We start from the raw sequence: 25,072 nt of genomic DNA, 5'->3' as shown, positions 1-25,072 counted from the left end.
CTGGAGCCTGCTTCGAATTCTGTGTCTCCCTGTCTCTCTGCTCTTCCCCTGCTCATGCTTTGTCTCTCTCTCCCCTTCAAAAATAATTAAAACATTAAAAAATAACAGTAAAAAAAAGAAAAAAGAAATATGCTTTATAAATTTGGTTAAAAGAATTAAAAATACAGAAGAGAATATTTAATACCCAAGTACAATTTGATGTTTATTCTGTTCTAATTCTCCAGGATTTATTTCTCATTCCTTCTCCCTCATGGAATTGAAGTTCATTTATCATCATGTCCTCCCTGATCTGTCGGGAAAGGTCTTGGTTGACGTTGGCTCCAGGCTTGGCGCAGTCCTTTATGGGGTAAAGTCCAGCTTGTGGACACACTCAACATTTGGAAAATACTTTCTTTTCCTGCTAGCAACAATTTTGCCTGCCACCATCCAAGGTGACAGCTTGGCTTTATTTATTAGAGTAACAGAATAATGAGGTTAAAATAGTATACTGGACTTGGAATTTCAAAGGCCAGCTCTCTGATATCCTTTACTAGTTTGTCTCTGTGACACAAATGAAGGAATAGCAACAAAACAGAAGCAGGTGACCCTCATAACACTTTGCTATTTTGCCCATCACTACTGATGGACTGAGGTTTGGTAAGAGCTTTTAGTAAAACTTTTATAAAATTTACCTAACCTAGGAAATTGCATATGACCATAACCAAGTCACTTAACACCCTGGCTTCAAGCTCCTCACCTGTAAATAAGCTAACTAAATAATATCCAAGGACACATCTTGCTCCAACTTTCTGTGATTCAAGTTTGAACAGAGACATTTGTTTCTGAAGTATCACTTCAAGGTGGCTTTTAAAAAAAAATTCAAATCACGAGTATTTCTAATGTTCTTAAATGGTTTTATCAAAAAACTTAAATGTGGTTTCTGGTTGTCATTAGCAGACTTGTTAAAACATGTGGCCAACAGCAGTAGAGACTCATACCAGAAACAGGCACCATCAGTTCCCAGCATCCGTTGCTGCTCTAATCAGAAAGTTAACTCTTTAGAACTTAGTTTATGTTTTAGTGTTAAGACTTACATTCTATAATTAGTAATGATATCTGTAGTAGAAAATACAGATTGTCAGATGGTTTTGTTTGGAGAACATTAGAGATTATGATTGTTTACCATATTTTCTCCACTCTTGTCCATTTTCTGATTTGTTGGAAGAGTATATAGCTGAAAGAAATCTGGCTGTGCAGGTATGTGGCAGCATTAATAAATTTAAACATATTGTCATTTTTCTCCCTATTAATATGGTTACCGATTCAACAGAAATTTTTGAGTACCTACATGCTTTCTGTTGAACATATTCTAAAAATCCATCATGAGCTGTGAATACAAATCTGCTTTATACATGGGTGTTAGTTGATGTAAAATAATATTCAGAATATGATTTGCCTTTCCTTCCATATTATTTTTTTTGTTATTGCAACCAAAAATGGATACGTTATAATATCTAGTCACTTCTTGATTGTTCTTGTTGACTGATTGGTCAATTATCTTTGGCAGATTGCAGACCCAGACTGACTTCCCTAAGCCCAACAGGACACATCTCCAGCCACCTTCCTCTAGTGTCAGACTGTGCATGATTTTCCATTGTATTCCCCACAGGTTAACTCCTTTCTTGATTTCCCCTGATAAAACTTTCCAAGAAATTACAGAAATAGGGTATTAAACAGAGAATCTGTATGTGACCACTTTTCTCACTTCCAACTTTGTTGAATGCACGGTTTTATCAGGAAAAGTAAGAAGAGATCAATCTTTCAAAACATGGTTGCTTTTAAATAATAGAAATTAATAAGCTACAATCAAGGTCTTGATCAGTAAGAGTCTTTAAGTTCTTGAAGTTGTAGGTTTTACATACACTACAAGTTATTATTTATCTTTCATTTTATTTTTACTTTATTGAATTCCATTTTTTTTTAAGTTTGATTTTTTAAATTTTAGGTAGAAATGAACTCACAGTTAATTCATTTGCATCACAGTGTGTCTTCTTTTTCAGGGTTATCTTTACAGTTCAGCACTGCAACTATATGGAGTAGAATTGAATGGAGATTTTTGCCAGTTGCAGGAAATGGTTATTAAAAAATACCAGTTCACTGACAGAATAAAGGTACCCTTTTATTTATTTATTTATTTATTTATTTATTTATTTATTTATTTATTTATTTATGAGGGACAGTTGACACAAAGTGTTACATTAGTTTCAGGTGTACAACATGGTGGTTGACAAGTCTGTACATTATTCTGTGCTCACCATGAGCATAGGTACCATCTGTCCCCACACAGCACTATTACAGTACCATTGACTGTGTTTCCTAAGCTGTATTAAAGGTACCTTTTTAAATATACGTTCTGTTATAGGGGCGCCTGGGTGTTTCAGTCAGTTAAGCGTCTGACTTCGGCTTAGGTCATGATCTCGCGGTCCGTGAGTTCAAGCCGCACGTCGGGCTCTGTGCTGACAGCTTAGAGCCTGGAGCCTGCTTCAGATTCTGTGTGTGTGTGTGTCTCTCTCTCTTTGCACTTCCCCTGCTCACTCTCTCTCTCTCTCAAAAATAAATAAACATTAAAGATTAAATATATATGTGTATATTTCTGTTGTCTATCTTATACCATAATTTAGCCAAGTTTCTTCTGAATTGGAGTTAGAAAATCTTTTTGAATCTATTCTTGGTTGCTGTTGTGTAGAAATAGGTGGAGTTGACTTAATATTTTAAAACATTAATAAAGATGAATGTAATTATAATTATCTTCCACTCCTATTTCTCTTCCTCCCCAGTGTTATTAGAAAGTGGAATTTTTTTTCTTAATCTCTTTCATCTCCACTTTAGTACAGTTTTGGTAGCATTTTTGAACCTCTAGATGTTGGTCAGAAGTGTATTTAATTAAATTCTTACGTTGAAAGTAAGCAAAAAAATTAATGCTCTCAGTTCTTTATCTTCTTTTTCTAAGCTTTCAGGAGGCTTTGTGGATGCCACAGAATGGCGGTTCAAGGGGAATGATGCCCTGGGTTGGGCTACAACAGAAATTTTCTCTTTTTCTGTATGTAAGGGCAAAAATAACCAAAAGGGGGAAAGGAAGTTTTTTGCTTAATGCAGTAATTCTTACCCTTTGACTGACAATCTTATACTTCTAGTGGCAACGCAGGGAAATATTGAGCATCGAAGGCTCTCTGGTGTTAAGGGCAATCTGATGTTGAAAGACATCTCAGTACAATGGAGGTCTAGTCTTCCCCTTTCTTACTGAAGGAAATTTTTTCATGGTCTTCCTCCTTCCAAACTTTCTTTTTTCTCTCTCTCTCTGTCTCTTTCTCATCTTAGAAATAGACAAATGATTAAAGTAAATTTATTGTCCAGTAAAAAAATTCATGGGTTGTTCTCACTATCCCATATTTAGTGAACGAAAACACATTGCTCTTGGATAATAAGAATCACATAATTAACAGTAGTGTCGATTTAATTGGAAATTGAGATTTAAAAATTAGGACCTCTGGAGCACCTGGGTGGCTTAGTTGGTTAAGCGTCTGACGTCAGTTCAGGTCGTGATCTCATGGTTTATGAGTTCGAACCCCACATTGGGCTCTCTGCTGTCAGCAGAGGCTGCTTGGGATCCTCTGCACCCTTTTCTCTCTGCCCCTCCCCCATTCACGTGCTCATTCTCTGTCAAAAATAAACATTAAAAAAATTTTTTTTAATAAAAAATAAAAATCAGGACCTCTGAGAATCATAGTTTATAAATGGACAACCAAATACTTTATTATTATTTTTTTAAAGAAGATGATAAAGTTATATAAAACATTTACGGGGTGCCCAAGTGGCTCAGTTGGTTAAGTATCTGACTTGATTTCAGCTCAGATCATGATTTCAGTTTGTGAGGTTGAGGCCCAAATGGGGTGCTGTGCTGACCTCACAGAGCCTGCTTGGGATTCTCTCTCTCCCTGTCTCTCTCTGCCCCTCCCCTGCTCATGTGAATGCTCTCCCTCTCTCTAAATAAATGAACTTTAAAAAAAAAAAAAGCATTTATTTACATTTTAAAAGATTTTTACCCCTTACTTTTCAAAGGAGTATATGTGGATGCATGCCCATCCCACATACTTTCCCAGCTTATGGCTTTGGTGGCTATTAGTAACCCAATGGCAGAAAGCTGTTTTTATACCATTTTATTGGCAACCTTCACAGTTTCCTTCCTTGATGCTAAAGATAATTGTTGTGTTTGAGAGGCCCTAAGATCAACAGAAAGGAATTGTAGGACTATTTTTTTATAGTATCTGTTGAAACCCATCCACCCTTTAAGGCTCAGTCTCTGTGTTTTGTTTTGTTGTAGTTTGTGTTTGGTCTTTTTTGACAGGACTTTCCTCAGAAGTCTAAGAATCCTTGGTTGTCTGTTCATACTTGAAAGTGAGAAACAAAAAGGCTGGTTGAATTTCTCAGCCCTTAGGTGGGGATTCTGAGCACTGTGGGCTTCACTGTTGAGTGATCTTGTTTGGGTAGTTAATTAGTTGGAGAATATCTGATGAAGTAGCTTAAGATCTTTCCTCTTGGGCTGGTCTGATTGCCCAGAGAAAACCTTTCCAGTCTCCTTACTAAATGGCAAACAACATCCTGGGGACTGAGGGATAGAGGAAAAGAATTGAGACGTGAGGGATTCACAGCATCCTGTCTGCGTTATTTCCTTACTTCCCTTGTTTTCAGTACATTAGCCTTTCTTTCAGCTAGTCCTGATATCCCCTGACCCAGACACCTTTGCATTTTATCCTTTGCAGAGAATAAACCTCTGTTGCTGGGGCAGGGCAGAGGTGTATAGGGGTCTGGGTGCTTCTAAAACTGACTTTCAACCAAATTACCTTATTTTTAGCATTTGTCTGTACTCCTTCACCCAGAAATGCCCAGTACCACCAAATATAAGCCTTTTTAAGATTCTGTAGTATAAATCAAGGCTGGATCTTTGCTTTCTATATGTCTAGGAATATATAGAATATATGTATATTATAGATATATATGTGCTTATATATAGATACATATTTTTATTCTATATAAAATTATAGATATATGTATAGAATTATGTATATAACTAAATATGTAGAATTATAGATATGTATAGAATATTTAGAATTATAGATACATAATCTACTTAGAAATCAGATTTTTCTGGTCCTAAATTCCTTATTAGTTCCTCTTTTTTTCCTAACATACTAATTTTTTTTAGATTTTATTTTAAGTAATCTCTACACCCAACATGGGGCTCGAACTTACAACCCTGAGATCAAGAGTCTCATGCTCTACCAACTGAGCCGGCCAAAGCACCTCCTTAACTTGTAAATTTTATGTCTGTTGTTTGCTTTCCTATTCTCTTCTTCCTTGTAGGTATACATCTTCTTTTCTAAAAACGCCATATTTTTATTATAATGGGGTTTCAGGAAAGTACTAGAGTACATGCCATGTGTCTTATGCACTTTATGAAAAGACCCATTGATTTAAATTCTTCCCTTTCTTTTAGGCTAAAGGTGAATTTTCCTTTATTCATATCTTGCTTATTCCTTTGATGGGATTTAGAGTTACCAGCATAGCTGTTTCATCCCATTACTAAATTATAAAGTATTTGAGTATAGATAGTGTATCTCATTCATCATGTTATATCTCCTTGCATAGTATCTTATATATAGGAGGTGCCCATTAAAAATTGGTTAAATTGATTTTGGTTGCCTTGTGGCCTTTGCCTTGTTAGCATTCCAGTTTGTCCAGAGCCATTTTGAGGGGTTGCCCTGGGACCTCTATTGGTTGCCATAATTAATTGATCCACCATATTTTTTTATCCTATCTGTGGGATGAGGTGTGAGAGAGTGAACAGAGATAGGAAAGAAAAAGAGGAAACTATATGAGAGCTATACTATATCCATAGGTTAATTTGCATACCTATTTCATATCTCAGCAACATGTTTAGAAAGTTTAAAGTGAGGGGAGCTTGGGTGGCTCGGTCAGTTGGGTGTCAGACTTTGGCTCTGGTCATGATCTCACAGTTCATGGGCTCGAGCCCCACATCGGGCTCTGTGCTGACAGCTTAGAGCCTAGAGCCTGTTTCAAATTCTGTACCTCCCTCTCTCTTGCCCTTCCCCCACTCATGTTCTGTCTCTCAGAAATAAACGTTAAAAAAAATTTTTTTTTAAAGAAATTTTAAAGTGAGTGTTTTCTAAGTGTGTTCAGGAACAACATGTCAAAGGTGTGGTTCAGAGACTACAGACCCACTTAATTTAAACTATTTTAGTATTTTTACTACTTAAAGAATAAAATATGTTAAGAATCAAGGGTGCCTGGGTGACTCAGATGATTAAGCGTCTGAATTGATTTTGGCTCAGGTCGGGATTTCACAGTTCAGTTGGGCATCTGACTTCGGCTCAGGTCATGATCTCTCGGTTAATGGGTTTGAGCCTTGTGTCAGGCTCTGTACTAACAATACGGAGCCTGCTTGGGATTCTCTCTCCCTCTCTCTGCCCCTCCCCTGCTCATGCTCGCTCCAAATAAATAAATAAATAAATAAATAAATAAATAAATAAAACTTAAAAATAAATTTTTTTTAATATGTTAAGAATCAGACTCTACAACATTCTGAACAGTATTTATTTGTAAGACCAAAGAAATCATATGATACAAAATAGTTTAACTTTTTCTCTTCTTTTTAAAATGAAAAGAGGTTTATTCTGGGGCATCTGGGTGGCTCAGTTGGTTAAACCTCCGACTTCAACTCGGGTCATGATCTCACAGTTCGTGAGTTCAAGCCCTGAGACGGGCTCTGTGCTGACAGCCTGGAGCCTGGAGCCCACTTCCAGTTCTGTGTCTCTCTCTCTATCTGCCCCTTCACTGATCACACTCTGTCTCTCTCTCTCTCTCCAAAATAAATAAACATTAAAAAAATTTTTTTAAAGAAAAGAGGTTTGTTTTGCTCTTCAGAAAATAGATGTTTTCTCTTGTTATCTTGCCTGTGCTCTGTAAGATTTGTTGATTCTGGTCTAGGTTAATTTTTTGAGGTATATAGTTTTTATTTTTTATTATTAAGTTTTTTGTTCTAATTCCAGTATAGTTAACATACAGTGTTAGATTAGTTTCAGGTGTACAATATAATAATTCAGCAATTCTATACATTACTCTGTGTTCATCATGATAAGTGTACTCTTTAATCCCCATCACCTATTTCACCCATCCTCCCACCCACCTCCCCTCTGCTGACCATCAGTTTGTTCTCTAAGGTTAAGATTCCGTTTTTTACTTTGTCTCTCTCTTTTTTCCCTTTATTTGTTTTCATAAATTCCACACTTGAGTGAAATCATATGGTATTTGTCCTTCTCTGACTTATTTCACTTAGCATTATACTCTCTAGCTCCGTCCATGTTACTGCAAATGGCAAATTTCATTCTTGTTTATGACTGACTAATATTCCATTGTGTGTGCGTATATATATATATACATATGTACGTATATATATATATACACATACACACATATACCACCCCTTCTTTATCCATTCATCTGTTGGTGGACACTGGGACTGCTGCCATAATTTGGGTATTGTAAAGAATGCTGCAGTAAACATAGGGGTGCATGTGTCCCTTTGAATTAGTGCTTTTATATGTTTTCAGTAACTACCAGTACTGCGAGTAATGGGTCATACAGTAGTCTTATTTTTACCTTTTTGAGGAACCTCCATACTGTCTTCCACAGTGGCTGCCTCAGTTTGCATTCCCACCAGTAGTGCATGAAGGTTTCTTTTTCTCTATATCCTTGCCAACATTTGTTGTTTCTTGTGTTTTTTATTTTAGTCATTCTGACAGATGTGAAGTGATATCTCATTGTAGTTCTGATTTACATTTCCCTGATGATGAGTAATGTTGAGCATCTTTTCATGTGTCTGTTGGCCATCTATACTTCTTCTTTGGAGAAATGTCTCTTCATGTCTTCTGCCCATTTAATTGGATTATTTGGTTTTTTGGTGTTGAGTCTTATATGTTCTTTATAGATTTTGGATGCTAACCCTTTATCAGATATGTCATTTGCAAATATCGTTTCCCGTTCAGGAGTTTGTCATTTAGTTTTGTTGATCGTTTCCTTTGCTGTACAGAAGCTTTTTATTTTGATATAGTCCCAATAGTTTATTTTTGCTTTTGTTTCCCTTGCCTTGGGAGATCTATCTAGAAAGATGTTGCTATAGCCAGTGTCAGAGAAATTATTACCTGTACTCTCTTCTAGGATTTTTATGGTTTCGGGTCTTACCTTTAGGTCTTTACTCCATTTTGAGTTTATTTCTGCATATGGTGTAAGAAAGGGGTTCAGTTTCATACTTTTGCATGTAGCTGTACAGTTTTCCCAACACCATTTGTTAAAGACACTGTCTTTTTCTTGTTGCATATTCTTGCCTCTTTTGTCAAAGATTAATTGACCACATAGTTGTGGATTTATTTCTGGGTTTTCTATTCTGTTCATTGATTTAGGTGTCTATATTTGTGCCAGAACCATACTGTTTTGATCACTCCAACTTTGTAATACAACTTGAAGTCTAGAATTGTGTTATCTCCAGTTTTGTTTTTCTATTTCAAGTTTGCTTTGGCCATTTAGGATCCTTTGTGATTCGATACAAAATTTAGGATTGTTTGTTCTAGTTCTGTGAAAATTGCTGTTGGTGTTTTGATAGGGATTCCATTAAGTCTTGTTTTGAGTAGTATAGATATTTTAACAATATTTGTTCTTCCAGCCCATGAACATGAAATGTCTTTCCATTTCTTTGTGTCATCCTGAATTTCTTTCATCAGTGTTTGTTTTCAAAGTACAGGTCTTTAATCCTGAGAAACTTAACAGGAACCCATGGGGGAGGGGGAGGAAAAAAGAAAAAAAAAAGAGGTTAGAGTGGGAGAGAGCCAAAGCATAAGAGACTGTTAAAAACTGAGAACAAACTGAGGGTTGATGGGGGGTGGGAGGGAGAAGAGGGTGGGTGATGGGTATTGAGGAGGGCACAATTTGGGATGAGCACTGGGTGTTGTATGGAAACCAATTTGACAATAAATTTCATATATTAAAAAAAAAAAAAACAACAAAGTACAGGTCTTTAACCTCCTTGAATAAATTTATTCCTAGGTATTCTATTGTTTGGGGTATGAGGCATATAGTTAAAAAAAATTTTTTTTTAACTTTTTTTTTAGTGTTGATTTATTTTTGTGAGAGAGAAACAGAGTGCAAGCAGGGGAGGAGCAGAGAAGGGGGAGACACAGAATCTGAAGCAGGCTTCAGGCTCTGAGCTGTCAGCACAGAACCTGAGCCGAAGTCAGACACCCAACTGACTGAACCACCCAGGTGCCCCTAGGCACATAGTTTTTAAATAAATTATCTTGTTAGCTTTTTTAGATAAATAATATATCAAGTAAATTTTAGATGAAAAGTTAGACAAAGCCAATAAGCATATTAACATTTTACAATGTATCAATTACTTTTATTGTTTTTATATGATCCCATTTGATTCTGTGAATCATAATAGATATATTCCAATTTATTTATGAGGATACTGACTGCCTAAGTATACAAACTCCATTGATGATGGAGCCAGAATTTGACCCTAGGGCCTTTGACTCTTAACAATTAATGATATAATCATAGTGAGAAAAAGCTCTGAACTGGAGATTAAAAGACTATAATTATATGAATAAATTTTATATATGTATATATGTATAAATAAATCCATCTAAAACAAATTTTCACAAGTTTATGGTTTTCATTAGATATCAAGTATCTCCCCTAGACAGTACTATTAAATACACTGTTCTTTCTCCCCTTTTAAGTAGGTTAACTTCTCATATTGCCTCAACAACATCATTGAACCAATAAATATTTCTTCTTTGGTTATATGATACGGTATCTTTGTTTTCTTAAATGAACTCATTCTTCTTTAGGTGCTTCATGCAGACATCTGTACCCAAGGTTCACTTCTGCAAAATGCTGATGTTATTATAATGAATAACGTCTTCGAATATTTTCTTGATGAGGCAGAACAGGCCAGGTATGTTATTTATTCAAGCAAGAATCTGTTAAACTATATTCAGCAAAGTATGAAAAGGGGTTAGTGGGGCGCTTGGCTGGCTCAGTCAATCAGACAACTCTTAATGTTGGGGTTATGAGTTCAAGCCCTACACTGGGTGTAGAGATTACTTAAATAAATGCATATTTTTTTTAAAAAATTCAGGATTGATAAAGTAGAAATACTTTCATATTAAACTATTTTTTAAAACAACCTCAACAAGATTATATTAACAAGGAAATGCATTATGTATAAAATAAAAATAAACTTTGTCTAACTTTGTAGAATATCACATCTAATTTGCAGGGGGGAGGGTATATATAAAATTATATCATGACTCAAGCACCTGCTTAGCAATCACGGATGCAATAAAATATCTATTTCCAGTGGGCGTTTATACTTACTCTTTTCTGTTTTATTTTCTTTGAAAAAACATCTCATGTGCTATTCTATCACAAAATGATGGGAATTAATTTTTGTGAGTATAAAGCAAGATATAAGAATATTCACCAAAATAGTGCTTAATTATCAAACTAAAAATATTTTTAAGGTGGTAATAGTTGGTTCCTAGAGTTATTCCACTCTTCAGGTAATGGAAAAATCAGCAAATCTGTTACCACTTTTTTGACTTCTCTGCCACAGTTTGATGTTTTTTGATCCATCAAGACCAGTAGGTTCCTCTAATTGGAAAATTCCTGTGGTCCATAGTCTGAGACACTGATTTTTCTGGCTAGTTAGGATTGCTGGCTTTTTATTTATCATAATGGCATATGTGTACTCTAGATGCAGGAAAGCTCCTTTCCATATGTATGAAAGGGAATTACACAAATGTTTGGATTAGTGTATCAATAAGGTTTCTACTGCAGAGAAATAAAAAGGCATATAGTTACAGACCATAAATAGTTATTACTAAGTGGACTCTCAAATGGCTAAACCTCTTCATCCTGCCACCCTTTTACCTTTAACCTTCACCCTGCCCCCAACTTCCTCCCTCCCTCCCTCCCTCCCTCTCTCTCTCTCTCTCTCTTTCTCTCTCTCTCTCTCACACACACACACACACACACAAATACCTATATCCAGAGGGTTGACGGGGGGTGGGAGGGAGGGGAAAATGGGTGACGGGCATTGAGGACGGCACCTGTTGGGATGAGCACTGGGAGCACTGGGTGTTGTATAGAAACCAATTTGACAATAAATTTCATATTAAAAAATATATACATATTTCCATACCCATTACTAGTAGGTTAAGGTCACTATGAAATTAACAATTTAAATATTTTAAAAAGAAACTAGTTCAGGGGCGCCTGGGTGGCTCAATGATTAAGCATCCTACTCTTGATTTCAGCTCAGGTTATGATCTCATGGTTCATGGGATCGTCAGGCTCTGTGCCAGTTGTGGAGCCTGCTTGGGATTCTCTCTCTCCCTCTCTATCTGCCCCTCCCCTGCTCACATTCTCCTCTTTCAAAATAAATAAGTAAACATTAAAAAAAGAAAGAAAGAAACTAGTTCAACAGAAAGCTAATCATATAGTCAAAGCTCAGCCACAGTGAGTGACAATTTTTGGTCACAGGCTAAAGACCAGAAACACAACATGAGCAAAGTTGTTTTAATAATGGTGCTTTCTTTAAACTTAATTTCCAGTGGACAAAGTATGATTAGCTCTTTACCATTTTAAGTTAATGACCACTAGCCAAAACATTACATAATTGTTGGAGAATGAAATATTAACCAGGTTTATGTTGTACAAGAAGTTAAAAGAGAAAAACACCTTAAAATCTTTGGAGATTCATTGTAGAAAGATTTAGACTACTGAAGACTGGTGAAAGCTACTGGTGAACTTGATATTGGAAATACTGCTGAATGTTTGGGCTGTTTTAAAAGCTTTCTTGGTACATTCAGTCACAAACTCTCATTGTTCAGTGAATAGGTTTTGGCCACATATGTTGGTTCGGTCATTTCTCCTAAATTAGTCTAGTGCAATGAAGTCTAAATATATGCAGGTTATAGTCATGAATGACAGTATATAAGAGAATGTTTAGAACACATAGTAAAGTATTCTGACATTGGAATCATTCTGAAGAAACTGATCATTTAGCTGTATTAATTCTGTATTGTACTAAGTGAAAAGGAACAGATGGCATTACATATAGCCTCCAAAGACTTGTAGTCTTAATTAGAATCTGGGACAAGTGGGATGATATTGCTATAGGAGTTAGTATATAAGAGAAAACAGAAATATATCATAATAATAGAAAATGTGTACTCAGGAAAGTCTGAGGCTTCAGAATAAGTTAGATCTCATTGCAGGGTAACACCCCAGATTTGTAGAGTAATTGTTAGTTTCAAAGGTGCCTCAATGCATTTTTTTATTAGGTAAAACAGATACAACTCCTACAGTGACAGCTTACCAGTATTTTGAGAGCCATGACCAACCGTGCCAATTTACTCAGCTTCTTCATTCTTATTAAATAAACTTGTAAAATACATCATTTTTAAGGCACCACATCAAAACAATAGCTCTAACCCAAGCACAGGGACTGTTATCAAGCACTGCTACGTGATTTTAGATCTAGCCTAAGAAAAAAGAACATTTGTATCATTTTGCCTAATAAACTCCAGAATACTAAACCTAATAAATTGTTGTAACTAAAATAAATACAAATGACACTGCTGTCCACGTGCCTGTTGCAAGGGATGCCCATCCCTGCTTTGCTGACCATCACTCCCCAGTAGCGGGGTGCACTGTCGAGACTCATGTACATGAGAATCCAGTTCATGTCTGCATTAAAGTGAGTCAGAACTGCTCAGATGTTGCCCTCTGGCACATACATATGTACATGGTATTTTGTCGTGCTTTCAACCAGGCTGGCCCCACTAAACCATATTGTCCAGAAGTCTTTCCATTAAATATTTTTGACAACCAAATAAAGTATGATTTCACTCTTGATGTTATTTTTAAAATGTAATCTACATATTCTGCTTTATTGTTAGCTTTTTCTTGGTTTCTGGCTTCTGTGGCCTTTCTCTACGTCCCTTCTCCCCTCTCTTCCTCTCCCCAGCCCTTTTCCATCCGCAGATCCAGTTTTGACACACTTCATCAAGAGTTTAAGGGGCGTTAACTGCTGATCCACCTTTACCTTGTGTACTGGTCCTGAGAACTGAGTTTTTGGCTTACAGTACCTGGTAGTAACACAAATCCCCATCTTGCTAAATCTCTTCAATACTGAACTGAAAAATTTCCCAATTTCTAATTTGCTGCTATAATCCTGTTTCCTGCAGGCAAACACTTTTGCCCACCTGGATTTCTAGGTATTGCTTATGCTGCATTTTCTCTTGTCATTTTCTTTTTTTTTTTATGTGTTCAGTATCTGGTAAAACCTAAAATACAAGTTTTTAATATGTTGCAGAGCCTGGGAATATATCAGCCATAATGTAAGGAAACAAGGATCCTTATTAGTAACAGTACCAAGCCTTGAAGATTCTCTCTCAAGTCTTCAGGTATGTAAGCCTCTTTCCCAGCATTTTTATTGTCAAAACTTTTCTTCTACTTTTTTCTTTTTTTTTTTTAAACATTTTTATTTATTTTAGAGAGACAGAGCATGAGCAGGGGAGGGGCAAAGAGAGAGGGAGACACAGAATCCGAAGCAGGCTCCAGGCTCTGAGCTGTCAGCACAGAGCCTAACTCAGGGCTCAGACCCATGAACCATGAAATTGTGACCTGAGCCGAAGTTGTCCGCTTAACCGACTGAGCCACCCAGGTGCCCCTCTTCTACTTTTTTCTGGTAGCTATTACAATATTCTGGAAATGCTTTTTCTGGATATAGTGACATATGATTGAAAGAATGCAAAAGCCTATGGCTTAAGAACTGGTTTGTAGTTTTTTCATTGACCTCAAGAGCTCAGAAATTACAATTCTTATCTTGGTATTGATTCCTTTGCTTCTCCACCTGGTTTTTCCAACTGGGGGGTTACAGTTTTAGGTTAACAAATGCTCTTAAATGTTTGTAAGAAGCTTAGAACACCCACATCATAACATTTCCCTTAGAACAAAAGGAACAGAGTTGTTCAAGGCTTCTAGAATAAGATATGTAGATTGGAGGTCCATGTACTCTGTGTAGTTTGGAATCTTATGCAGTCCACTTCTTTGTTCCTCAGATTCTCCATATAAAATAAGCCCAGAGCACCTGAGTGGCTCAGTAGGTTGAACATACGACTTTGGCTAAAGTCGTGATCTCATCATGGATTTGAGTCCCATGTCTGGCTTTGTGTTGACAGGGTGGAGGCTGCTCTGGATTCTCTGTCTACCTCTCTCTCTGCCCCTCTCCAACAGGCTTTCTCTCTCTCAAAAATAAACATTTTTTTTGAAAAGGACAGATTTTTAAAAATAAGTAAGGCCCATACTTACTAAGTTTCAACCCAATAAATTGACCTTTATATAAAGATTCATTAGTATTTATAAAGTTCTTAGAGACCCCCAGATGAAAGATACTGTTGTATTTCTCAGTAATGGAGTGCTATAGTTTTTTTTAGTAGCGCTTTCCTTACCTATAAGCATTGCCAAATTTAAGTATCTATTTCTTCCTTAAAAAAAGACTAAACAATCATCAATAATACTGTAAGAACTTTTTGTTAATCATCTAAATTACAAAAGTAATTCATGTTTGCCATAAAAAGGGAAATAATCCTGAGATGTATTAAAAAAAGATGTTAATCTCCCCATTCCCTCCATTTAATTCTTTTCCGGAGAGACCCATCTCATGAGTGGTATGATCCTACCATACTTTTCCATACTTATAAAAATGTGTCTTTTAAATATGTGGTCTCCAATTTATTATTTCTATATAGATTTGAAGTAACTTGGTGAGTTTTCACTTAACAAAATAGTAATTTTCACGCTAAATATGTAGATCTGTCTAGATAACCACTGGAAATTATTACTTAAGAATACATAAGTATTCATACATAAATTTATACATAAATTTTTTAATAACTTTATTGCTTTACTGTTTAATGAATCTTCTTTAACCAGATATATTCATTGGTGTCTCTAGAATTTCTGTGCCATGGAGACTCAAGTTTACAATGCAGAGGAAGGTGGGGGGAGCAGATAAAAGTTATGGGGGGGAGTAGATTAGCCCCTCTCATGCAGTCCCTTAGCACCATCACTGTGTATGTATGAATAGTTTTTTCTGTTCTCTGTGTATTCTCATTGTTCTAGTGTTTTATTGTTTAAACCTAATAATAATTATTAAACTAGTTACATTAAAACAATTACTCTATTCTGCATTTTCTTTTTTCTTTCAAGTTCCAAAATCATAGTAAATTAAATCCTGAATCCGCAGACCTGCCATGTAGTACAGCAAAGAATTGTTCATATGAGGGGCACCTGGGTGGCTCAGTCAGTTGAGTGTCTGACTCTTGGTTTTGGATCAGGTCATGATCTCATGGTTTCATGAGTTCGAGCCCTGCGTCAGTCTCTGCGCTGGCAGCACAGAGCCTGCTTGGGATTCTCTCTCTCTCCCTCTGTGCCCCTCCCCCACTTGTGCTCTCTGTGTCTCTCTCAAAATAAATAAATAAACTTTAAAAATATTGTTCATATAACACTATGTAAACTTAGTCCTGCTCATTGTAAAAAAAATCTCTTGTATTCAGTTACTTAGTTCATCATGATTTCTTGAGTTCCAGAGAACAGGATCATTCTGCAGTTTACATGTGTTTTTATAATCTTTCTCTTCCAGATTAATATACAGTTCTCTCCCTGGGTTGAAGAGGTACCATTGAACTACGATGTATACCCAGAAAAGCATATTGACAGAGAAGCTCTTGAACAAATTCATTTGTATAAGATTCTGTGACATTAAAATAGTCCTATCTCAGTGTAATGTTTTGTGGTGTATATTAGAAATTTATTTTTTAAAAATCCCCCCAATACCCTAACATATGTTTCTGTATTTTCCTTTCTAGTCTTTGTATATATGTTTACATATTTGTAAATAGTTGCATGGGTATATATAAATATACATAGTTGTGTATAGACACATAGTTGTGTCTCTATACAACTTTGATTTCTGTGATAGTTTAATTAAATATCAGAATATTTTTGGTTTTCCCATTTCTTTTATCTTGTTTAAAACATAAATATAGGGGCATCTGGGTTGCTCAGTTCCTTGAATGTCCGACTCTTGATATCAGCTCAGGTCATGATCTGAGGGTCGTGAGATGGAGCCCAACATTGGGCTCCACGCTGAGGGTGGAGCCTGCTTGGGATTCATTCTCTCCCTCTCTCTCTCTCTCTCTCTCTCTCTCTCTCTCTCTCTCTCTCTCCCCCTCTCTCCCTCCCTCCCTCCCTCCCTTTGCCCCTCTCCCCCTTTTTCTCTCTCTCTCTCAAATAAATAAACAGACAAACCACATAAATATGTCTTTCTTTAGTCACTAACTCTGCATATCAATCCAGATAGGACAAAAAAGATCAGAAGGTGTTTTTATCACAAAAGAAGGGTAGAGGGGAAGAAGGTAGGTTACATTAGATCCCATTTATTAGATCTGTATTCTATAAGATTCCTTGTATACAGCTTTATGTGAAAAGGCTAGCAGAAGGACTAAAATAAAAAATAAGATACTTATAGCTGTTATTTGTATGACTATTTTATACATAATTAAATGTATCGGTTTACTGTAATAGCATATATTTAGGCACTTAAATTTCAAACACAACAAACAATATTAATGTAGCAAATACATAAGATACAAATAGTAATCACACATGAAAAAATAAGTTTATTAGTAACGGTGCATAATTACAGAACGATTATTGAATTTCACTTGATTGTGTACCTATTCTTTTTAATAGGGTTTTTTTTTTAATATTTATTTATTTTAGAGAGAGAGACAGAGTATGAGCAGGAGAGGGGCAGAGAGACACAGAATCTCAAGCAGGCTCCAGGCTCTGCGCTGTCAGCACAGAGCCCAACACAGGGCTCAAACCCACCCAAGCATACCAATTGGGCACCTTTTCTTAAGAAATTATATTTCTGGGGCAACTGGGTGGCTCAGTCAGTTAAGCATCTGACTCTTGATCTCAGCTCAGGTTACAATCTTACGATTCTGGGATTGAGCCCCACGTCAGGCTCTGTGCTGGAGCCTGCTTGGAGTTCCCTCTCTGCCCCTCCCCTACTCACACACTCAATCACATTCTAAGAAAGAAAGAAAGAAAAAAAGAAAAAGGAAGGAAAGAGAAAGAAACTGTATTTTCTAAACTCTGATTCCCAATTGTCCTAGTGCTTGTTGAACTTCTAAAGCAAAATTTGCTTGCTCTGGCCCTGGGTATATGCCAGAACTCCCATTCTAGAATGCACTGGGCAGGACAAGAGAGATAACATTAGCAACACATGAAGGGACAAGTCTATTTGTAAATCATTCAGCCCCTAAGCTCTAAAATAAAAATAAATATTCAGCTATCATTAGTAGAATATATTCAAGAGCATAGAATATCAGTGGTTTCCATAGATACATGCATAAAGTTACAGAAAAAATTGACAATTATTTTTTTAAGTTTATTTTTTTTAGTAATCTCTGCACCAAATGTGGGGCTTGAACTCATGACCCCAAGATCAAGAGTTGCCCTACCGATTGAACCAGCCAGATGTCCCAACCATTGTTTAAATACTGTTGTCACTGCAATGATTTTAGTTATGTTAAACTATATATAAACTATTTTAATTGTGTTAAACTATGGATCTTTAGTTGATGGAATGGAAAAGAAGGTATACAAATGTATAAAATACAAAATACTGGAAATTATTCTATGTAATATGCCATTAATACAGTTTTTAGTAAATGAGGCAAATATTAGAACTATAGGATATTGAGGAGACATTCTTACACCAGTATTAAAATTCTGTGTGTAAAATTCTTTAATATAGACTTTAATATAGATTTTTATGTATAGACTTTGAAATGTCTGTATGTTTGTCTAGATATCTCTAGACATATACTGTCATTAAAAAGGCTAGTTTCTCACTTGGGGAAAATTTTTCATCTATGGAATTTTACGCTCCAGTTTGTTACTCCTTGTGTGTCTCACAAGGTTCAGGGGAAAAAGGGTGGTGGAGCTAAGATATTTCTGTATTTCAGCAGCCAAATGAAAAAAATCACAAAACATTTTTTCATATTACTAGTGATCAGACTACTAAAAACATTAAGATTACAGTAAATGTCTGAATTATTTAACTCTTTACCTCCTAAAATATGTGACCAATTTGATGAAAGAGTTAAACTGGATAGAAAACAAAATTGTTTTTAGAACTTTTTTCTAAAAAGTTTAGATATAAGGTAAGGACAGATGTTCCTAGTAAAGGGAACAGCATGTGCAGAGGCATAAAGGATGGAGAGTATTTCAGTATGACTAGACCCCAGGGTAGGAAGGATTACATGAGGGCCATGAAATAGATGGATGCCAGACCAGGAAGGGCATGGTATACCAAGCAAAGGAGATCACATTTTATTCTGAGTCAGGGCGAGCCATTACAAGATTTTAAGCAGAGAAAAAAAAAAAAAAAAAAGATTTTAAGCAGCATATTGATATGGTCAGAATAAAATTATAGAAGCCACTATGGTGGTCCAGTGAACTGAGTAGGCATGAGCTAAGACATTGTCTCCAAGGATATACAGAAAAGAGTCAAGAGGTATTTAGGAGGTCTCAGCTCTTTGTTAGGGAGTACATAAACCCAGAATTGAAGAGGGTTTAAAAATTACATTTATGAAGATACATAAGAAAATCAATGTGGCATTACAGCAAGTTTATTAGGTCAAAAGATAATAGCAAGAAATCTACTGAATGCAACCTTATACTATCAGCATGAAAATAGTTAAATACTAAGTATTTTGGCAAAAAAGAATGCTAGGAGGCAAAAATTATGACAATAGCTTAAAAAGGAACCTGCCAACACACACACACACACACACACACACACACACACACACACACACACACACACACACACCACACAAAACAGGATATTAATTAGCATTAAAGAGAAGGATTTGGGTGGGGCATAAAGTTCCAAACATTTTTCATGTAAATAAATGAAGAATCTAGCTGAGGGGGGGAAAAAAACCTAAAGGTTTCACTGGGGACATGCTAGCATAGTAAAAGATTTCTCCTTTTCAGAACTCGTTTCTGAGAAACAATATTAACTAAACCAGCCTTGTTTGGCAGCTGTAAATTCCCTAGACTTGTCCAGATGCCTAAAGCAACCCAACCACTTTAGGCTGTAGTTTACCTACTTGTAAATTAAGTTAATTAATGTTTTTGGACCATGAGTTTCACAGGAGTATTATGTACATTATCTGAATCATAACTACCTTGAGATACACACATGGAAGAGCACATAAATAGAATACAAATTGAAATTGATTTTAGTCTCTCTAAAGACATGCCCCAAGAAAACTGATAGATATAATAATCATAATTGTATCAAGGATTCTTGTTTCCAAGAGCTTTCAAATTCAAGTTCTTTTTGCCAGCAATGATGATCATTGGTTGTTACATTCTCCCAATCTTGTTTTCTTAAATTTCTACTTTCTTTGAGGAAGATAAGGAAAAGAAAAATGTGCCCAAGGTAACCTAGGAATAAATTGAATATGGATTAATGAAAATATAATCCTGTAGGCTAAGAAGAAAAAAAATGTATGAAAAATCTGAATCTAATGGCAGAAAAAGATCACAGGCTATGAAATCCAGGCTCTATTAAAGCACATCCGTACTGACCTAAATCAAAGACAGACTTCTAAGGGGGCCTAGGTGGCTCAGTCAGTTAAGCATCCGACTTCAGCTTAGGTCATGATCTCCCGGTTAGTGGGTTCAAGCCCTGAATCTGGCTCTGTGCTGACGTTCAACCTGGAGCCTGCTTCAGATACTGTGTCTCCAGCTCTCTCTGCCCTCTCCCCTGCTCATGTTTCTCTCTCCCTCTCTCTCTTCTCTCAAAAACAAAGAAACATTAAATCTTTAAAAGACACACTTCTAGATCAGGAAGTAATATATATTTAAATGCTGAGCCATCAAGAAAGATTTTCAGGTAAAAAAAAACAAAAACAAAAAACACCCTAAATTCATCAATACAGATTTTGTACTTGATGCATTACTGAGCCTGACAACAACCCAATGAAGTGGGAGCTATTAATCCTATTTAACAGATGAGTAAACTGAGTTTTAGTGAAGGTAAGAAACTTTCCAAAAGTTGTACAGCTGGTAAATGGCACAGCCAGGATTTAATTCTATTTTCTATCTAAACTCCAAAGCCTATGCTCTTTTGTTATGCTGCCTCTCTCTTAAATTTCATAGTCTAATATTAACCACTAAATTAACAGATTATTATGGAGAGAAGAAACTTCTTATTTTGCCTTTGGATTCCTCATCAATGTGAGAATTGCTTTAGTAATTATCAAATGTGTGGGTTGCAACTGTGTTTTTTTTTAAGTTTATTTAAATTGCAGCTAGTTCATATACAGTATAACAGTAGTTGCAGATATGTATAATATAGTGATTCCACACTTCATATGATAGCCAGCACTCATCACTACAAGTGCTCCCAATAATCCCCATCACCCATTTTCCCCTCCCCCCACCCCGCTACAGGTGTGATTTATAAATCTGGTGGATGCTTAAACCAAGAGGAAAAGTGACAACTAGGTCATAGATCACATTTGGCTTTTGTATGAAAGAGAGGTACAACAGGGCTTTAATATTATAATTGATACTGATTAATACTATGATTATAACATCCTAGATGGAAATTATTAATGTTTTATTAATATTATTTTTATATTTTATTAATATAATTATATATTATAATTTTATATTTTTATTAATATAAAATTAATGTTTTTACATTGAAAGTTACCTATATAAAAAGTAGGTTCAATTTCTTCCTTTTTGTCCACTTACTAAATTATTCATACATTGTAAAATAATACCTGAACTTTTCAAAAGCAACTGAAGACAAAACATGCCAAGATTTTGGTTCACAGGCAGAAAGGGTAACGAGTTCAGACTATAGATAATTTACCTAAAACAATGACTCAGGTTTTGGATTCCAGCTTTATTTTTTCCTTGCCAAACAAACATTATTATTATTTAGGTCAGACTGCAAGGTGCAAATAAGAAGAGCCATTCTTTCTGTTGCAAGATGAAGAATTTGGAGAAGCACAGGTTTTTAGTTAGAAGTTACCTGAGGATAAACCAGTTCAAATCCATTTTCTTAGAGAAAGAAAATTATATCTGGAACTTCTTTGCCAAGTGGGAAAAAGCAACTTCCTTAAAATAGATCTGCATTTTGGTGGTAACATGGGACCCACAATTTATGGGGTAAAATGAAGCTTGCAAAGTATTTTACGTTGGTATTTAGAAATTGGATCCTTCCTACATTGCTGGTAGGAATATAAGTTGGTAGGCGCCATGGTAAACAGTTTGGTAGTTCCTCAAAATGTTAGCCATAGAGTTGCCATATGACCTACCAATTCCACTCCTAGATATATACCCAAGAAAATGGAAAACTCACATCCAACCTCAAAACTTGTACACAAATGTTCATAGTACATTATTTAAAATAGCCAAAAAACAGGGTGGGGAAACAAATATCCATCAACTAGTAAATGGATAAATAAATAATGTATAAATAATTCCATACCATGGAATTTTATTCAGAATAAAAAGAAACCAAGGATTGATACATGCTAGCACATGGGTGAATCTTGAATACTTCATGCTAAGTGAAAGAAACGAGTCACAAAAGATCACGTCACAAAACGAGTCATGAAAGATCGCATGTGGTATCTTTCTATTTAAATGAAATGTCCAGAATAGGCAAATGTACAGAAAGTACATCAGTGGTTGCTTAGAGCTGGGAGGGGGAAGAGAGGGGATAGGAAGTGTCTATGAATAGGTATGGGGTTTCTTTTTGGGGTGATAAAAATAGTAAAATTAGATCATGGTGATAGCTGCATGCATAACTGTGAATAGAGGAAAAACCATTCAACGGTACACTTTAAATGGTTGAAATTGTATATGAATTACATCTAAATAAAATTGTTAAAGTAAAAAAAATGAGGTACCAAAATTACTTTAGGTTGTAAGTGATACCTGTGGCTTTCTCCTTATAAGAGTTGGGTAATTATTTAGCACAGCAGTGTTTATATTATTAAATCATGAAGTAAGACTACCTATACTTAGCTTAACAAGTACATGCTTGATTCTCAGAAAGCAAATAATTACATTAAAAATTATGCTAATCTCAGGTTCATTAGAAGAAATGAGATCATTTTAGTACTCTCACTATTTTATATATATGTGATCATAAAGTTATCTGAAAACAGTGTAAACCAGTGGTCTTCTATTCTTCCACCCATGCAAATCCACTGGAGATCCTGGATGAATGTCTAGCATTTTCAGAGCCTTCATACATTTTTTAGCACTGAAAATAACTTTTCCATTTATGACTATAGTCATGAAACAAGATCTGGAACATGTCTCACTGACAAAGGTCTAAAAGAAGGCAAGCTGCCCAAAAACCAAGGAGGCAGCAGGCCTAAAAGCAATTGAATACACTGTCCTTTTTTTTCCTGTATTTAGTAACAGTAACTGAACATAGGTACCAGAACACATAGATGCATACATACCCAAAACTGTCAGAAGGCTCTTGGGTAGGAAAGGAGTAGCACTGGTAAAATATATCTTTGATCACTGCAAAAGGACTACAATTTCTACAGGTAAAACACTGAAGAAACCAATTTGCAGGCTCTATTAATATACACATTTAGAATTCTAACTAGGTCTTGTAAGTACTACATCTAATATTAATACTGGTGTCAAACCATACAGTTTTATTGAAGTGTAATCAATATAAAATAATCTGCAAGAAGTACAGTAAGTGTACCATGACATAGGTATACACCTCTGAATCCATTACCATAATCAAGAGGACAAACATTTCCATCCCCACTAAGGTTTTCTCTTATTTCTTTGTCATCTATCCCTCCCTTGACCCCTGTCCCAGGCAATCACTAATCTGATTTCTGTTGTGATAGATTAGTTTGCTTTACATAAATGGAACCATACTGTATACATTTTGTCAAACTTCTCTCATTCAGCATAACGATTTTAATGTCTATCCATTTTGCACATATCAATAATTTATTCCTTTTTACTGATGAATAGTGTTCAATAGTGTGGATTTACTACCATTTAAATACTACTACCACTGTAGATCTTCCAACTTTGTTTCTCTTTCAAAAATTTTGTGGCTACCCTAGGCCCTTTGTATTTCCATACAAATTTCAGAATCTACTTGTAAATTTCCACAGATAATCCTGCTGGATTTTTTTCATTGAGATTACATTGAATCCATAGATCAATTTGGAGAGGAATGACATCTTAACAATATGAGTTTTCTGGGGCGACTGGCTGGCTCAGTCAGTGGAGCATCTGATTCTAGATCTCGGGATTGAGGGTTGGAATCCCACAAAGAGTGTAGAGATTACTTTTAAATCTTTTTAAAAAACAATGCTGAGTTTTCTGACCCAAGAATAAGGCATGTGTTTCCATTTACTTAGGTCTTTAATTTTTCTCAGCAATGTTTTACAGCTTTTAGTGTACAGGTCTTATGCTTCCTTTGTTAAGTTTATTCCTAAGCATTTCATTGTGTTTTTTGTTTCAACATTTATTTATTTATTTATTTATTTATTTATTTATTTATTTATATAGGGAAGAACACAAGCAGGGGAGGGGAAGAGAGAGAGGGACAGAGGATCCCAAGCAGGCTCTGTGCTGACAGCAGCGAGCCCAATATGAGTCTTGAACTCTCGAACCTCAAGGTCATGACCTGAGCCGAAGTCCAACACTCAACTGACTGAGCCACCCAGGTGCCCCCTCAAACTTTTATTTAAGTTCTAGTTAGTTAACATATACTGTAATATTGGTTTCAGGAGTAGAATTCAGTGATTCATCACTTACGTATAACACCCAGTGCTCATCGTAACAAGTACCGTCCTTAATACCCATCACCCATTTAGCCCATCCCCTATCCACCTCCCTACATCAAACTTCAGTTTGTTATCTATAGTTAAGAGTCTCTTATGGTTTGCTTCCCTCTCTTGTTTAACCCACTTGTCCATCTGTTTTGTTCCTTCAATTCTACATATTCTACATATGAGTGAAATTATATGGTATTTGTTTCTCTGACTTTTTTCACTTAGCATAATACATTCTAGCTCCATCCACATCATTGCAAATGGCAAGATTTAATTCTTTTTGATGGCTGAGTAATATTCCATTGTATATATGTACCATCTCTTCTTTATCCATTCATCAGTCAGTGGACATTTGGGCTCTTTCCATAGTTTGGCTATTGTTGATAATGCTGCTATAAACATCGGGGTGCATGTGCCCCCTTCGAATCAGTCTTTTTGTATCTTTTGGGTAAATACCTAATAGTACAATTGCTGGATGCTAAGGTAGTTGTACTTTTTTTTTTTTTTTTTTTTTTTTTTTTTTTTTTTTTTTTTGAGAGAGAGAGAAACAGAGCATTCAAGCATAAACAAGGGAAGGACAGAGGGAGAGAGGGGGAGAGAATCCCAAACTGGCTCCATGCTCAGCACAGAGCCCAACAGTCTGAAGGGGAATCATGACCTGAGCTGAAATCAAGAGTCAGACGCTCAACCAACTGAGCCACCCAGCTGCTACAGATTATTTGCTTTTTGGATGGTGAGTCTGAGAAATTTTTTATAGATTTTGGATACTGTTTATCAAATATGTCACTTACAAATATCTTCCATTCCTTAAGCTGCCTTTTAATCTTGTTGATTGTTTCCTTCACTGTGCAGAAGCTTTTTATCTTGATGAAGTCCCAATAGTTCATTTTTGCTTTTGTTTCCCTTGCCTCCAGAGACCTGTGTAGTAAGAAGTTGCTATGGCCGAGGCCATAGAA

General features: G+C 35.8%; 1 protein-coding gene across 6 annotated transcripts in view; it reads left to right on the top strand.

Moving 5' to 3' along the window:
• LOC106987102 (uncharacterized) overlaps positions 1-25,072 on the top strand; it is a 50,606-nt gene extending 25,534 nt beyond the window's left edge. For 2 of the 6 annotated variants that reach the window (XM_053224363.1, XM_053224364.1), the window contains exons 4-8: positions 225-346; positions 2,040-2,150; positions 9,966-10,072; positions 13,499-13,589; positions 21,230-23,294. In XM_053224363.1, coding sequence (XP_053080338.1) covers positions 225-346; positions 2,040-2,150; positions 9,966-10,072; positions 13,499-13,589; positions 21,230-21,415 — 617 coding nt within the window. In that variant the 3' untranslated portion in view covers positions 21,416-23,294. Of the gene's footprint in view, positions 1-224; positions 347-2,039; positions 2,151-9,965; positions 10,073-13,498; positions 13,590-15,829; positions 15,968-21,229; positions 23,295-23,850; positions 24,620-24,655 lie in introns of those variants that run through there. The other 4 variants (XR_008299362.1, XM_027065584.2, XM_027065583.2 and 1 more) reach the window with 4 other exon arrangements.

The sequence above is a fragment of the Acinonyx jubatus genome, chromosome B3, assembly GCF_027475565.1.
Source record: "Acinonyx jubatus isolate Ajub_Pintada_27869175 chromosome B3, VMU_Ajub_asm_v1.0, whole genome shotgun sequence".
Taxonomy (NCBI): Eukaryota; Metazoa; Chordata; class Mammalia; order Carnivora; family Felidae; genus Acinonyx; species Acinonyx jubatus.
Note: the sequence above shows the minus strand (reverse complement) of the source record. Positions and strands in the feature narration are given on the sequence as shown.